This window comes from Protopterus annectens, chromosome 5.part0 (genome assembly GCF_019279795.1).
Source record: "Protopterus annectens isolate FY-2018-M chromosome 5.part0, PAN1.0, whole genome shotgun sequence".
NCBI lineage: Eukaryota > Metazoa > Chordata > Ceratodontiformes > Protopteridae > Protopterus > Protopterus annectens.
In genome coordinates, this window is record NC_056735.1 from 1,807,243,564 (window position 1) to 1,807,260,305 (window position 16,742).

Here is a 16,742-nt window from a genome sequence, read left to right on the forward strand (position 1 = left end):
AATCATAGCACATAGGGTGAGGATGTATCCATATTCATCAAGGATACCTACACCTCTCTCTACATGCTCTCTACAGGATATGTGCCCATAGAATGTTGCGCTTTTCACACTCCACAGGGGTTGGGCCACAAAAACCCCTTGGCATTCATGCTCTATGAGCCTGATGGGTGTGTTCTGCAAGGTAATGGAGCCAATCCTAATGGAAGTCAACAATACAGAGATTGGGAACCTTCACACAGTTGAGCACACCCAGTTTGGCTTCGTCAAATGCAGACCATGCCTCCTGAACTTGGAGGATTTCTTTGACAGTTACCCAGGCTACAGATGATTTAAATTAGCTCAACACAGCCTACCTATACCTCGCTAATGCCTTTGACATCATTCCCCAGTCAGGTATCATAGATGAACTCACCAACCTGGCCATGAATCCATACATCACAAGATGGATTGCAAACTGGCTCACAGATAGATCCCACAAATTAAGAGTTGCTGGCTACATGTCAGACTCTACACCGGTAACAACTGGTGTCCCCCAGGGTTCAGTCCTGGGGTCTCTCCTGTTTGGTATAGACTTCTCAAATGTACATGCCAACACAGGAGGGTTGTGGTTGACTAAGTTTGCTGGGAACTGTAAATTGTTTGCCATAATAGATTCCCCGGAAGAAAGACATATTCTCCAGAAGGGACTCTATGAGACAGATGTGTGGTGTCAGAATCATGGCCTCAAGCTCACTGTGGAGGAATGCATAGTGATCCTCTTTGTTAAAAACAAAATACCCACAAACTACCCCATAGGTGTTACCCCCTTAAAAATGACAAGGTGATAAGGGATCTGGGGACACAAGTAGATAGTCATCTTTCCTTTGACAACATGTTGCCAAAGTGATTGGGAGATCCTATGTGGCCCATTCAATCAACAAAGGGTTTGCATCAGGATCCAAAGAGGTAGTGTTGGCACTCTACTCTTACAACATCAGACCCATCATTGAGCACAGTGCACCATTTTGGATGTACTCGACTTAGCATATCCAGCAGCTGTAGAGACCACATAGGTACCTCACCAAGACGATTACTGGCCTCAACCAGTTGTGTTATGCAACACAACTGGTAAAACTAAATCTGTTCTTCGTTGTGTACCGCCTACTCAGAGGCACACTCTGCCTAACATACAGAGCCATGTCCAACACATAACCGTTGAACATGCTCCATCTACAGATAACAACATTGAGTCGCCCTATACATTCCAGGGATATGAACCTCATCAGAACGATGAATACAACACGCTGGTGGGATACAGTACCATCCCAGACACTTGCCTTACTGTGGAACAGAGTCCCAATGTACATCAGACAGAACCCCTCGCTGACACTCTTCAATTGGAACCTTGATGAGTGGATGGGAAACAGACAATTCATGCCAGGCATCACATCAGCAGCCCCACTAGAAAGGGGCTTGGGGTACTATTAGAACTAGGCCTTGGGAGACTACCCAATGGTGTGGGGAAAGCTGCACAACTTGTGTAGGCTGATATATGCCTTCGTGGAGATAGTCTACTACATACCTCTGAACCTATGTGACAGGTACATGTCTACAGATAGTAGATGTGTACTTCATTGTACAGTCATGTTGTACAGCAGGCACATGGACCACATACACTATAATGCTTACAGATACTAGTGGCTGTTAAGTACAGTGGGAGTGATGTGCACCTCATGTCTTTCGTGCCATTGGGATGTGTGCTGGGTGGGACAGTCCTGGATGGCTCCCTGTCATGGTCACCCTCTTACACACATCTCTGCCCATATATCTTTGGCTTATTATACTGTGTTCCCCCTATATATATATATATATATATATATATATATATATATATATATATAGGTTTACTATTAGAAAGACGAACGGCATTTGTTCGAACTGCACATGTGCGAAACGGAAACCACGTCTACAGCGAATGTCGAATGATGGATTGTCGAGGTGAGGAAATATCGAATGTGAAACCATTTCGTACAAACGTAGTCGATGTAATATATGCGACAAATGCAGGTGTCGCACAATACGTACGGTGTAATGTGTAGATATCATAAGACGTCCCCCCTTATGACTAATTGACTGTACATGGTGCTCAAAGTAGCAGAATGCAAGCGACGACACAGGTAATATATGAATGGATGAGCTTAGAACGTGTCTGAATCATGCAATATGAGAATAATGTAGATAAAATGGTTGAGTGAAGCAGCGTGTGACTGGCCATGTGTACAAGGTGCTGTTGTACACGCTGTTCAATTGTATGTTTGTTAGGCACTAATTGCATATAAATGTAGTGAATATACGTGGTATGTGGACTATGATAGGAAATATAGTTTTTACAAATAGTGAGGTAGAGCAGTTAACGTTGTCAGGTATGTGTTTGTTGGCAGGTGGATGACGGCCAAGCAACGGGTGCATATCCAGGCACACTCCGGCATGTATACAGCACCGTAAAGTCCCAGAAAGGAAAAGACATGCTACAAGTTGACAGCTATTTGTATTATTTAGAAAAAGCGAATGCTGATAGGAAATACTGGTGTTGTTGTCTTAAAAGCAGTGAGAAATGTAAGGGGAGGTGTGTAACCGAGTCCACTGTGGATGGTGAAATGTTGATAAAAAGTAAAAATCAGAGAGTAGCAGTCCTTAATACAACCAAAGAGACTCAATCAGCAAATGCTGATAAAAAGCACCGCTCATTTCCATGCACCAGACACTGGTAAAGGGGAATGTATGGCAATCAAAGACACACTTAAAAGAAAGGCGAGACACTCAACAGATGACCCTTGCAAGGTGGTGTCTGAGGTATTGGCTACATGCTCAACAGACATCACTGTAGATTTACCTAACACTAACGCACTTAAACAACTGGTGGTGCGAAGTAGACATAAAACAAATAGGAGAAATTATGGGGATCGCATTAATCTGACGGAACTAACAAGTGACATGATACCCATCAAGAATGGTAGCTTTATAGTGAAACATTCATCCGGAGATTGTGAAACATCCCAAGTCGTGTTAATAACTACAGTCGGTAATCTTACATTGTTGTGTAATGCTGAGTTCTTTATGGTAGATGGGACATTCCCAATACGAACACCTGATTTTAAACAACTGTACAGTATCCATTGCAATCTAGAGAATGCTGATAAGAGAAAGTCTGTTCCTGTGGTGTACGGCTTGTTGGCCTCCAAAACAGAAGCATGCTATTCTGGACGACTGTAGTACAGTTATGTGCAGAACATGCTTTACAGTTAAATCCAGCCATGATACTGAGTGATTTCGAGAGGGGGGCGGTAAATGCCATCGCACGGCACTTTCCAGATTCAATGTCGAAAGGCTGTTGGTTTCATTTTTGCCAGATAATCTGGAGGCAAATACAGAAATTACACCTGGTGTCTGCATTTGGGCAGTGTAGACAGTTTTCCAGCTTGTGCAAGGAAATACCAGCGTTAGCATTCCTGAGGCAGGACGATGTGTTACCGACATTCAATGATATTGAACTAGAATTCCCTGAGAATGGAAAGCCGTTGTGTACCTTTTTCAAAGAAAATTATTTGTTAGGTAGACCGAGACGGTATGGCATGCGAGGTAATACATTTGAGAGATTACCTCCGCTATTTGATCTTTCATTTTGGAACCATAGTGATACTTGCATGGACGGGTTTCCCAGATCACAAAATATGGTGGAGGGTTGGCATAGACGTCTCCGTAGCTTACTAGGGAGGAAAAACCTATATATCCATGATGTTCTGCGTGCTATACAATTGGAACAAAACCATGTGGAAGATCTACTGTCCCGGGTATTACTATGCCTGCCACCGTCACCAAAACGTAAACGGCTCACAGACAGGGAAGAAACGTTTAGGAAATTGTTAGATAAACGGGATACATTCACTTGTAGGGGCTTTACTGCTCTTGTTGCTAAACACTGTTCCTTTTAGGGTTATCGATGTATGACTTAGTCACTTTTGCTGTGGGGGATATTCGTATATGTACACCGCGGTGGGGATGTGGATGTCATAGCTATGTTGACCGGTGTGGGTGAAGTCGTGTGTCATATCCAAGTGGTTCCTGTTGCTGTCATTGACGGTATATGTGACTTTATGTACTGTTCACCGAACGTGACATGTATTGTCTGACGATCACTTCACTGTGCACATTTTGTACGGATGTCGGGGAGTTCCGTGTTTATACGTGTTGACTACGGTCTAGCAGCACTCTGGTATATCTGCTGTGCCCTCATTGACAATGTTATGCATTACACCTGTGGTATGGCGGATTGTTATACTACCCTACGATTCAGACTGGACCGTGCGGATTTTGTCACTATCAATGCCTGGATACACGGCGGACAGCTTCGACATCGAAAAACTCTGGATTCGATTTTTGACATTTTTCGGTGCTATGGTTCGGAAATTCCTGCAGTCGTACACGTGTGTTTCGGCATTCCAGTTCGATTACGGGTACATTCGCTTATGTGTTGGTCGGTCATCTAATAGTAAACCATATATATATATATACATATATATATATATATATATATAGGTACATAGGTAGGTAATAGGCTATCTGCCTGAAGGCATATATTAGTATGGTCAGAGTGTGCAGCTATCACCACCTGTGGAGTTAGTTCCTTAAGCCTCTGTGTAGTAGAGCTGATGAAGTGATCCATGGTGTGACAGTTCAGTTTCACATACAATCATCAAGGCTCCTCTGGAAGAGTGTCAGTAAGGGACTCGGCTTAATGTCGTTTGGGAGCCTGTTCCAAAGCAAGGGAAGTCTGTGAGTTAGTAATGCATCCCTCCAACATGTTCTATTTAATGTTGTGATGATGATATCCCTAGAGCATGTGGTACAGTGAGCTTGGGTTTACTTCAGATAGCCCATGTACATTAGTTCTGCATTGGACATTGACCTGTCTGTTGGGCAGAGATCTCCTGAGTAGACAGTATGAAACAGAGTACAGACTGAGTTAAATTCAGTCTTGTTGCATGGGGCAACTGTTTGAAGCCAGTAATCCTCCTGTTAAGGTACTTCAGTGGTCTTTCCAGGTGCTGAAGGTGCCTAGTCAGGTTCATCGCAAGTGTGTTGTGGTACTCTCTGAAGGGTATGATGACTAATGAGTAGAGGGAACCTCCTTTGACCTACATGCAAAGACCTTGGCAGTTTGTGGGAACACATAGCATGATTTTCTAACCACTTTGTGAATATGTTTCTGGAAGTAGAGATGACTATCCACATGTGTCCATAGATCCCTTATTATCACCTCCATATTTAGGGTGTTGGCACCTATGTGGTATTTGTATGACTGTAGCTCGAGGCATTAATTTTGACACCACATCTGTCTGACTGAGACCCTTTTTAAAGATGTCTCTGCTGTCCCAAACATCGATTATGACAACTTTTTTGCAGACATCCACAAACTTTGCTAAAAATAGCCCTCATGTGTTTGACTGTATTTCTGAAAAGTATACACCAGACAGGAGGAGTCCCAGGACTGAGCCATGGGGGCCAGCAGTTGTTACCAGCTTGAACAGGAAACCACAATTCTTACCTTGTGGGATCTATCTGTGCCCCAGTTGACAATCCATCAGATGACATACATATTTATGGACAGGTTGATTTTGTGGATACGACATGTGTCTGGGATGTTGGAAAAGGGCTTTTCAAGTTCTATGTGGGACGTGTTTAGCTCATTTCATTGATGCATGTCCTGGTTGACTGCCTTGAAAACAGTCTAGCAGGTTTGGGAACCATGATCTGCCCCTGACCAAACCAAAATTGGTAGGGTTGGGTGTTTGTAGGCTCACAAAAGCTCTGTTTATGAGTCCCATCATGATGGACTCCATGGCCTTGTAGATCAGGCTTAATAGGCTTATAAGACAATAGTTCCCATGGTCTGTTGTGCACCAACACTTGTGGAGTGTGCCAAACGTTGCTGTAACACATTCAAATGTTTCATTTCCTGTACAGAGGGTGAGTCTCAACAGACTGTTCAGGTGCAGGGTCTGTTTGTTTTGGAGTTCACATATGACACAGCTAGGGAAACCATGTCATCACATAGACGCCGTGTTTTTAGGTTTGGAAAGTGCTGTTTAACCATTGTATATGTGATTTTTGGGTTTTTACAATCTCCAAGTATGATAATGGGCCCTTTTGTCAGTGAAAGGGGGGCAAATATGTATGAACCTGTCTGACAAGATGTTGGCAATGTCAGTCATGTACATGTATTCATTTACAGTTTGCAGTGACTCAGAACATATATGAGTTTACATTGATATTTATGACATAGCAAAATAAAGCTTCATGGTTCTCTATGGACTCTCTGACAATATTTTTGCCAGAACATGGATTGGATAATGTTAGGAGTGCTCATTGTTTATTGATGATACTGATTGGAGATGTATTGATCTTCTTTGAATTTTCACTTTCTTTGAACAACTTAAGTACTTGTAGTACATAGTTTGATTATGACAGAAGTCCAATATATTATATGGGTCTGTTTTCATATAACTGTGTGCGCAAGGCAGGATTGGTGAATAGTGACAAGTTTCTGGGGTAAGAACTGCAACTGCCAGATATGTGTGGCCCACTGTTGTACTCAGACATGGCCTAAGTGTGTCAGCATGCCCAGTATGACCTTTTAGTATGTTGTTGACTGACATTTGCTTTATTTATTTAAGTGTGTGAGCATGCCCAGTATGACCTTTCAGTATGTTGCTGACTGAAATTTGCTAAATTTGTTAGTGTGTGTGGGCATGCCCAGTATGGACATATATACTATATGTGTGTGAAAAATCAAGTTGGTTTTTACTTCAGGGCTCTCCTTTGTGTTGTACATCGACAGGAAGCACGCTGTGCCTGCAGGGCTTCCATGAGTCACTTTGCATAGTCTTATCAACATTTCTACATACAGGGGGGACAGCTATTATTTGTACATTTCTACCCAGGGGGGCACACCTGATTGTTACTGTGGGTGTACATAGGATGAGGGGTTCACCTGACACTTATACACATTTGCTAGGCCTGCACTGCTATGTCAGGTACTCCATTTCAGTCTGTGCTGTTGCCCATCATACTGGCTTGAGGCATACTACTGTACGACAGATCTTAGCTTCCAATTTCACGTATATTAGTTTGTGACTTCATAGCCTACCCAACCCACATCACACTGCCTGGCCTGCTGTTATCTGTCTGCATAGGCCTGGGGGGGGAGTTCAGAGGGCATGATACAGCATTTGTTTGCGTTAGTCTACAATTGTCCTGCTGTGTCTGTGCCAGTGAAATACTGTCATGGCTTAGTGGTTCAGTACTGTGACTATAGTGCATAGTATCCTGAGTTTGAGTCCTGTCACTGCTTTTTATTTTCTTGCTGGGCAGACCTGACTGGTTAAGGAACAGTAAAGCAGGTGTGAGCGTGTTTACCCGATTTTGCCCAACACTGCGCTAGTTTGCGCGGTGCGCAGCTCCACGCAATTGTGCTTAAATATGCTAAACAGTGGTAAAATGTGCTTAGCACTGCTTTATATTGCTTAAAATAGGGCAATCATGCCTCAGGTGGTGCTGCAGGGCTGCCTATCTCAGATGCACTACGTACACTCCCTATACATGTTTGAAAACAGGTAGTGTCAAGTTAGGCATCCCTTTTATTGTATGTGCGAGTCAGAGAGAGGTGTTATTTCCAGGGTTCCTACTGAGTCAGTGTATATGTTATGCGTTGCCTCTTTGCCAAGGCCAAGGCATACTGGGCATGCCTCTTTCTGCCTAGTGGGGCAGGTTCAGGTTGTTCCTCCTCCGAGTCATGCTGTACCTGTGCAGGCCTTGGCAATGGTGGGGGGCTGTTTGGCCCTGCCCCATGCTGTTCCTGCTGCACCTGTTTTCGCAGGATCATATTGTGTAGCATGGCACATTCCATGACAATTTGGGTACATGTAGTTGGTGAGTACTGCAAGGCTCCACCAGATGTGTCCAGGCACTGGAGCCGTGACTTGAACATCCCAAACACACGCTCGATTATGTTTCTTGTTTGTGCATGTACCTCATTATGGAGTTCTTGTTCGGGTGTGTGTGCATTTCTGATGGGTGTCATCAGCAACGGCTCCAGTACGTATCCAGCATCCCCCACTAGGTGACCGTCAGGGATGTCCCCATTGGCAAATCTCTGGTACAGCTGCGTCAGATGCCAGATGTGGGAATCGTGATAGCTTCCAGGGCAGCCAGCACACATTCATTATTATGCCCTGGGCATCGCACACGACATGGCAGTTGATGGAGGGGAAGCCCTTGCGGTTGATGTAGACCCTACCCCGCTCACCGGGTGGTGCGTTGATGTGTATGTGCGTGCAGTCTATTGCACCCACTACCTCAGGGTATTCTATTTGGTGGAAAAGACACATATTGCTGGCCAATGCCTCACAGGAATTGGGGAAATATACATGCTCACCGACATGTGCTGACATGGCATCCAGGAAATGGTGCAGTACCCTGGATGCTGATGCCTGTGAAACCCCCATCATATCACCAGTTGGTCTCTGGAAGGTACCTGTAACTAGTATTTGTAGGTCAATACATACCTTGGTATCCACTGGGATGGGTTCCCCTCTGTTGGTTCTGTGTGTGAGGCGTGGCCGGCACAGCTCAACAATTTGCTGCAGGAGGTGTCTGTCCACTCTATAGCGCTCCACTATCTCCAGCTCATGTAGCCCCTGGTAGGTTACCCTGGGTCTGTACACTCTTCTCCGTCTCCTCACTGTGGGTTGCTCAGCAGCATTCGCAATATCACCACCCTCAGCATCTTGCACATGTTGGCTTATGATAGCAATAGCAGCCCCTAACATTTTGTCTGACTTAAGCTTTTTAAGTTTTCACTCTTTGTATACTGCAGTGTTCTTGAGAAAAACATGGGGGAATGGTGTTTGCAGAGTTTAAAGTGCTGGGCTGGGCTAGTCTACTGCCTGTGTAATAGGCTGATTCTGATATATTTCACCTGGCAGCTCTGCTAGTTCTCCTTGGTTAACTTCCTACTACTTCTTTTCCTTCCTTTTTCCTTTCTGTTTCCACAAGGGGCAGCACCGCGCACACACAGGATTACACAGGCTTAGACAGGTGCACACGTGCACACACAGGCTTACAGGCGCACACACAGTGTAAGCACGTTTGCAAGAAATTTCAGATATATCCACTGCGTACACCTTTGGTTTCTGGGTTTCAGCTAGGACAACTGTAGACACGCCTCTTGCAATCCTGAGCAACTCATGGCAAACACAAAACTTCTCAGCGTTCGAAATAACCAAACAGAACCAAATGAAATAAACGCTGGTTATTTCAAACGCTGAGAAGTTTGATCGAGATGCTAACCTACCATCTTCACCACTGGTTTCCAGAGGTGAATGGAACAAGGTCCAGACCGAATTGGTCAAACTAAGGAGTGAATTTTGGATAATAAATATCTGTTTTTTTTCATTCCGTTTCCTTGCTTTTGTTGTGACCTTGTTTTTCACCAGCGTGTCAAGACACAGGGGACCAGCGTTTATTTCATTTGGTTCTGTTTGGTTATTTCGAACGCTGAGAAGTTTGTTTTCTGTTCTGTTGTCTTTTTCCCCATGGAGTCTGATCGAGACGCTAACCTACCATCTTCACCATTGGTTTCCAGAGGTGAATGGAACAAGGTCCAGACCGAATTGGTCGAACTAAGGAGTGAACTTTGGATAATAAATATCTGGTTTTTACATTCCGTTTCCTTGCCTTTGTTGTGACCTTGTTTTCACCAGCGTGTCAAGACACAGGGGACCAGCGTTTATTTCATTTGGTTCCGTTTGGTTATTTTGAACGCTGAGACATTGGTAAGAAGGGCATTTTATACTGCTCATCTCATAAATAAGGCAATTGCCTCATCAGCCCAATAACTGAGTGCAGTGCCTCTTTTGGTTTGTACCTTTTCAGGCACCTGCAGCAATTGGAGAAACCACAAAAGTTCCTCAAAAGGAAAATTCAAAGTATTCAGCATCTGTTGTATGTGAATCATCTGAAGTCACTGATAGTTTATTCTGTTTCATACAGACAATTCAGAGGCTATCTCTGCCTTGCATATAAGGCAATCTCTGACCCTGTTTTACTGGCAATGCTATATATCTGCAAATCAAATGGTACAAGGGCATACTCACTCTAGCTCACTGGCAGACCATGGTAGGACTTGAACCTACAATCTTCTGATCCGAAGTTAGATGCTTTATCCATTAAGCCACAAGACCCTAACTCAGTATGCAACATTAATAGAACCTGCAGGAGGGAAAGACTTGTCTCCCAGAGGTTACCACACCTTTGGAACAGACTTCCACTTCATGTCAAACAGAGTACCTCACTGGCCCTCTTCAAACGCAGTCTGGGCAATTGGATTGGTAACCGTAAATTCACCACATGGGGTTCCACCTATATCCCTCTTGAACATGGGCATTAGGTGCCTAGGGTCATTAGCCTAGTAATTTCCTATGATCCTATGGCTTCTGCCACACTCAGTTATCAGAGTGCAGTTTTGACTAGTTAGGATGTGCTGACTGAATGAATGCAAAGTCAAAAATATGATTGCATACCATAAGAAAAAAGTAAACAGAGTGGTATGGGTACACTTACAGATGAAGAGCATGGGAACAACAGTTGATGTGCAGGGGGTTGGGTGTCATGGAGCTCTTCGCTAAATAACCAGACCAGCTAAGGCAAAGCCTGCACCCCCCTCCCCCCCAAGTTAACAACATTTTTCATTACTTTTATCAGCCTACTTGAATGACAAAAAATGGTTCCTTGTCCTATAAATTTACTCTGTATATATATATTAGTTAATCAACAGTATTCAGCATTCATGGCTGTTCTCTGAAATGCTTTTCCGTCTCTCATTACAGGTTGTTTCTTAAGATACACTACATTCCTCTTAATTGTATCCCGATTTTGCCTCATATTTCTGCCTTATTCCTCATAAAATGTAGGATTTTCTGACAAATCACTAGAGTTTTCAGTCAATAATGACAGACATTAAAATAATAATGCCAGACATTACTGTTAATGCAAAACATGTTCTAGTTACTTTTTACGTGCAGTGCACCAAAATTCAAAAATTGTCCCCAGTGGCTGGCTTTGTTAATGACTCTTGAACAGAGGTATTAATATTTTTCTAATGCACATCTGGACAGTTGCCGCGCAATCTATAAATCCTGTACTTACCTGCCATAACTTAATTCCGTCTAAATATTAAAATACGTAGTGCAACTCTAAGAGGCACCACTAAATTACAATACCCAGTAGCCCCTCCCACCAGCTGTGTAGGCTCGCAAAGAATGCCCTGGTAACGCGTTGACGCCTAAAATAAATTTAACGTGCAGCCATATCATGCCGCGTTCCAACTGTGGTGTCAGTCAGTACTGTATAAGCTCCATGTAATTATACTTTGTAATTTCAACTTGAGCACTGCAGGACAGAAACTAGAGCTCATATCTTTTTTTTAATGAACGAGAGAGGACCATCTGCACAATTCAATGTATTTTACTAAAAAGTACTTGTCTTATAACCAACCAAAAGTCTACACCTGGTATATGCACCCCATACCTTTCTAGTCAGTCCATAAATAATTTGTGCCTTTCTAAACAAGACACCGAGGACTGACGTTATTAAATCATGACATACATACGAGTTTCAGACTTTACATCCTTCAAAAAATGCATGCCAACACCAATCCTGTTAATGTAGCACGTTTCTAATTTTATGACAATCTGCCCTTATTTTTTGGGCCCTGTCCCCCATTATTTTAGGCTTTGCCCACAATTTTTGAGCTAAAAGGGGCGAGAAGTATGACAGACCTAGAAACCATATACAAGTATATAAAAAAGACGTTTGGGGTGTTGAGTATATACGTGCGTATAAACTTACAACCTACGTGATCACTACTACTTGTTTCTGGTTTCCTAGCTTAGGAAAAAAAATAAAAATTCTTCCCGTCCCAACTACATCCTTGTGACATCATATCCGTTTGTGCAGCAGCCATTTTGTCTGTCCGTGCAAGCTTCCCCGCTCGGTCAAAAGTGAGGTTCCTTTTGAAATATTTTTTTTACATCCCATTTTTATGCATTAAGTGTAGTATAAAATCATAACTTCGTTAGTCGGAGTAACGATTCGTACTTAGTGAAACGTAGCTGGCCCCAGCTTTGCCGGGCTTGGGGGTATAAGGGACGACAACTAAGAAGAAACGGCAAGCAAAGCATGTCGACGGAGGAAAGTTACCTGGCTATTCTACGCTACCTGACTAACGAGCGGGAGCCGTATGCACCAGGGACAGAAGGCAATGCAAAACGCAAAATTCGTAAAGCTGCTGCTTGCTATGTAGTTCGCAGCGGCACTCTCTATTACCAACGCCGCCAAAAGGACAGAGAGAAATTCGCCGAGTTGGAGGTTGTGCTACAGGCCGACAAACGGAAGAAATTAATTGAATCAGCTCACATATCTACTGATGGCACACACAATACTCGCCATCAGACTTGGCATCTGCTTTCGCAGAAGTACTGGTGGAGAGGTGGGTAGCAGACAACACTGTCCGTATTGGTTGAACTAAAGTAGAAATTGGCGTACCGTTTTATACGTCCGGGCTTTAAACTGGAAACCCGGCTTGTTGTGGGTTGCCCACCTTGTTTTTGCACGTATTCGGTTACACGCAAGGGGGACTCAATCTGGAAGGACACTGCTGTGGGTTCTTGACAGCCGCTAGGGGGGTACAATCAGTTAATTCTTGTTAGTGTCCATTTGTTTACTTTAGGTTCATAAGTTAAATTGTCTTGTTCCGTGATATGTGTTAGACTAAACGCATCTCAATTCACATCTTTTGAGAGCGAGACTTGTACTATGGCTGGAGCACGGCTTACCACTGTCCCCGACTTTGCCTTTAATTTTATTTCTGTCTTAATGCTTTCTAAAACTGTTTACTTTTTGAGAAAAGGTGGTGAATCCCACTTAATAAATAATAATAATGGAGTTCTACTAGACTTTTTTACTTCATAAAATGTATATTAATTCAGATTATCTTATTTTGTGAATGTCTCAAGTTAATAATACTTAAGTGTCCCTGATTCTCTAGAGCTTTGTCCCTGATTGGTTGAGAGCTGTGCATCAGAAGGAACCAAATAAAGTGGTTTATTGTAATGGGCTTGGAATACAGTTTTTGGCTAGTTTGTAGTATTACTTGCTTTCGAGTGTGGGCATTTAAGTAGCCTTTAATGTATGGGTGATGCATCATTGTAAGGCAGATATATTCTATTTTGAGATATGCCACATTAGTGGGAGATCTAGCTTTATGTGAGAGAGCAAGACTCAGCTGATCGTAGCAGATATTTTTTTCACAGCAGTAAATGATTAGTGAGGTCGTCTACCTGCTAGATGTTCAGTAAATGATTAGTGAGGTCGTCTACCTGCTAGATGTTTCAGGTGTTTCAAGCTCTCAGGATTTGCTACCTTTATCTAGCATATAGTTCTTTGTTTTGCTGTTTAGCAGCTTGGTTATAGCTGATACAGTTAAGTTTAAAAGGTTGGCCTCCTGGAATGTGAAATGGACAACTGCTAATGAATATATTGATTGGGGAGTGCTGCTGATTCCATGATTATTTTTTAAGAGTCTGTTCATGTTCGTGATGGACTCCTTTAGTAAGTAAGTAGGAGGGATTAGGTTAGTTATGTGTCATTGCAAGCATACACAAAACAGCAATGTCCTTAAATGGTAGGAGACTGAAAAGCAAAACTGAAGGCACATGGGAAGAAACTGTTTATAGACAAGACAGTTGTCATTGCAGTAATTGGAGGAAATCAGAAAAGGACGAACTATAGAAGGGAAAGTAGTTGAGCAAATTACAGCTTCAAAGTGTCTGTAAGGGGTGGTTGAGAAGGGAGGCTTAAACGAGGAGGTTAAACCTAGAATCAGGAGCTGCAGCCAACTGGCACAGAGTGAACTGAATAGTAAGGTGTACAAAAGCAACTTGGACAGTAAAGGCAGTGCAATTGAGGAAGCTAGAGGGAATGGAGATTGTGTCTGAGGTGGGTGGCAGGGTGTACACGGTGGGACATATGCAGAAATGCTGGCATTAGAGCAGAACCCAATGGTAGCTCAAGTTGCAGAGAAGGTCAGGATGACGGATTGTAATGGTTCAGGCACATGTGCAGGAAAGCAGATGATTTGGAGTGGTATTGAAGCCTCAGGTGTGGCAACAGTTGATGCAACACCCTCTGCCTGTATAGAAAATTGAGAGTGGAAGGGCTTGATGATGGTGATAATGATGTATTGCGTATAAGACAGTGGCAGCTGTCACAATGTTCTGTTTCAATTCAGTCATGTGATGATGCAGTTTAATGATATTTACTATTCAGACCATTTATACATGCCTGGCACTTATTACATTCAAGTTTGTGCAAAATTTGTACAGGTATGTGTTTTAATTCTGGTATCTCTTCAAAAGTTTTGATAAAGCTTTCTGTAATGCAATAATTTATAGTGTTTTTGCTTTGTTTTTGTTCTGCAAAATAGCGTATTTTTGAATTTGGTTCTGTGATGCCAGTCCAGTTCAGTGGTCATCAAGCAACATATATTTTAGGATAATGCAGAAATCATTAAGGCATGTAGCTTTTTTCCCAACCATTAGGTAGATTAGTTGAAATGCCCTTTTCAACCTTGACTAGGGCATAGGCAGCAAAGGTTTACATGGAAGGGGCAGCAGGTCTGATGTAATAGGTTTAAAATGGTTGTAGCTTCAATCAGGTTTCTTTTAATTAAGGACTAGACAGTGGCATTCTTTCATACCTCACCTGTTCAGACTGCAGTGACTGTGTCATAAGTGCAGCAAAAAGTAGTTAATAAGGACGTGCTCAGGTATAGGGAAAAGGGATTTTTTTTAGCCTCAGGTATTAAGAAATTACTCTCAGTCCTAAAATTAGTAGTTTTGCTAGACTATTCCAGCCATGTCCTAGTTATAGAAACATATTTAATGTTGCAGGTAAACATCTTTGGTGAATAACATATGTCTGTTTTTCCTGATTTAGTTATCTTATCTTTGGATAGATTGTATCTAAGGAAATTATGTGTTAAGATTAAGGAACTTGAGGTTGTCTGCATAAAAAAGTTTGCAAGCTTATATTAGATTTTAAGCTGGCTAATGCATAGACAGAAGTATAGGTCCCAGAGTGGAGCATTGAGGAACTCCAGAGGTGGGGTAAATAGACCTTAAATGAGTTTCTGACTCGAATATCGAAGATTGGTTTACTAATCATGTATCTTTTTCTGAAGTTGAGCTTTTTAAATTGACAGTAGTTGTAAGGAAGTCTTCTTCCTTATTAGACAGTAGTATCAGTTACTGAATATATAGAAATGATGATGAAGCCTTTTCTGAAGCCTAGCTGGCTGTGTGAGAGAAGCCTGTACTTCTGCTTGTCGTCTAAAACTTACTTCTAGAGTACCCATTCCAATGTTTTGACAAGAGAAAAAAGCATGGACATTAGTGCTAAATTGGTTGGATGCCTTAAGTAAGAAGGGAAGAGGTATTTTCTTGGGTATTAGGGCAGCACTAGTAATAAGGGGGGGATTGCCAGTGGGGAAAAAGAATTTAGTTATGAAAGGTGTGGCCATTTTTATGGAAAAAATATAGCTTTCCATACAAATAGGAATCGTTGACAACATAGCTTTGAGTGTTTTCACTACTATTTCGGAGTGTGCTGTAGGTAATTGTGGTGTTCTTTCATTATTTTTAATTGGTTTGTACATGGTGGAGTAGAATGCGTTTTGGAGGGCAAGGAAGGAAAGAAGTGTTTCAGAATGCATTTGGTTTCTTTGGGGTGCAGTGAGACTTACTTATGTACATTATTTCCATGTTGGGGATAGGTAGTTTGTTGCTCTCAGAAGTTAATCAAGGTGACATTTCTAATCATATTTATCACAGCTGTTGTATATATCTGTTCATGGTGCATCTTTACTTGTGTAAAATAACAGCATTCTTTTTCGTACTATACTACTGTCAAAAAAATTGTATTTTCTAGGGCATACACCATTTTATCAGCTGATGGGAGCATATTGGTAGAGAAAGCAATATTACTGTCATTGTGGCATACATTTCATCTTTCCTGAGGTGAAGGCTGGGTGCAGCTTTACTGTCTCTTAATCTCTTCACATTTATTTGATTTACTACTACTGTCATTTTCTTTCATAACACCTTCAATCAGGTGCATATCATAATCTTTTCCTCTTTTGTTCATTTTATGTGGAGCCTCTTTCCCAAATGTACTTCATCAAGATACTGGGAAAAATCGATATATTGTTAGCATAGTGCTGAATGGCACTATATGACTGAACTCACCACTGCAATGTTTGCTTGTTACATGACTTTCATGAGCTACCATTCTTTGTTCTTGCATTATTTGTTTGATGTTCAAATATCTCCTATTTCCTTTCATACTCAAATTTTCTTCATTATTTTATTAGTTCAGGCTTAAACTTTGCTCAATATGTACAGTCATTGCACTCTCAAAACATATGTATACCATGTTCTTTCTCACTTGTAATACTTCCTCAGTCACATGTATGTTCCTCTTTTGACGTGTGTGTCTTACCACCAGAGTACGAGGTCATTGTCTGTTGTTTTACTAGTTACTTTTAATAGAACAATTCAGATGGCCATCCTCTTTAGTCAAATAAAGAA

At 42.1% G+C, this 16,742-nt stretch overlaps 1 protein-coding gene and 1 non-coding gene across 3 annotated transcripts in view; one reads left to right on the forward strand and one right to left on the reverse strand.

Moving 5' to 3' along the window:
- Positions 1–10,207: 10,207 nt before the first annotated feature.
- TRNAR-UCG lies at positions 10,208–10,280 on the reverse strand. Its single transcript has one exon. It is a non-coding gene; the product is annotated as a tRNA-Arg (tRNA).
- A 1,754-nt stretch (positions 10,281–12,034) lies between these two features.
- The window catches only part of ZBTB11 (zinc finger and BTB domain containing 11), a 1,204,127-nt gene continuing 1,199,419 nt past the window's right edge, over positions 12,035–16,742 (forward strand). Inside the window, exon 1 of one of the 2 annotated variants that reach the window (XM_044071594.1) lies at positions 12,035–12,586. In XM_044071594.1, the coding sequence (XP_043927529.1) occupies positions 12,277–12,586 (310 nt within the window). In that variant the 5' untranslated portion in view covers positions 12,035–12,276. Of the gene's footprint in view, positions 12,587–12,641; positions 12,802–16,742 lie in introns of those variants that run through there. The other variant, XM_044071595.1, reaches the window with a different exon arrangement.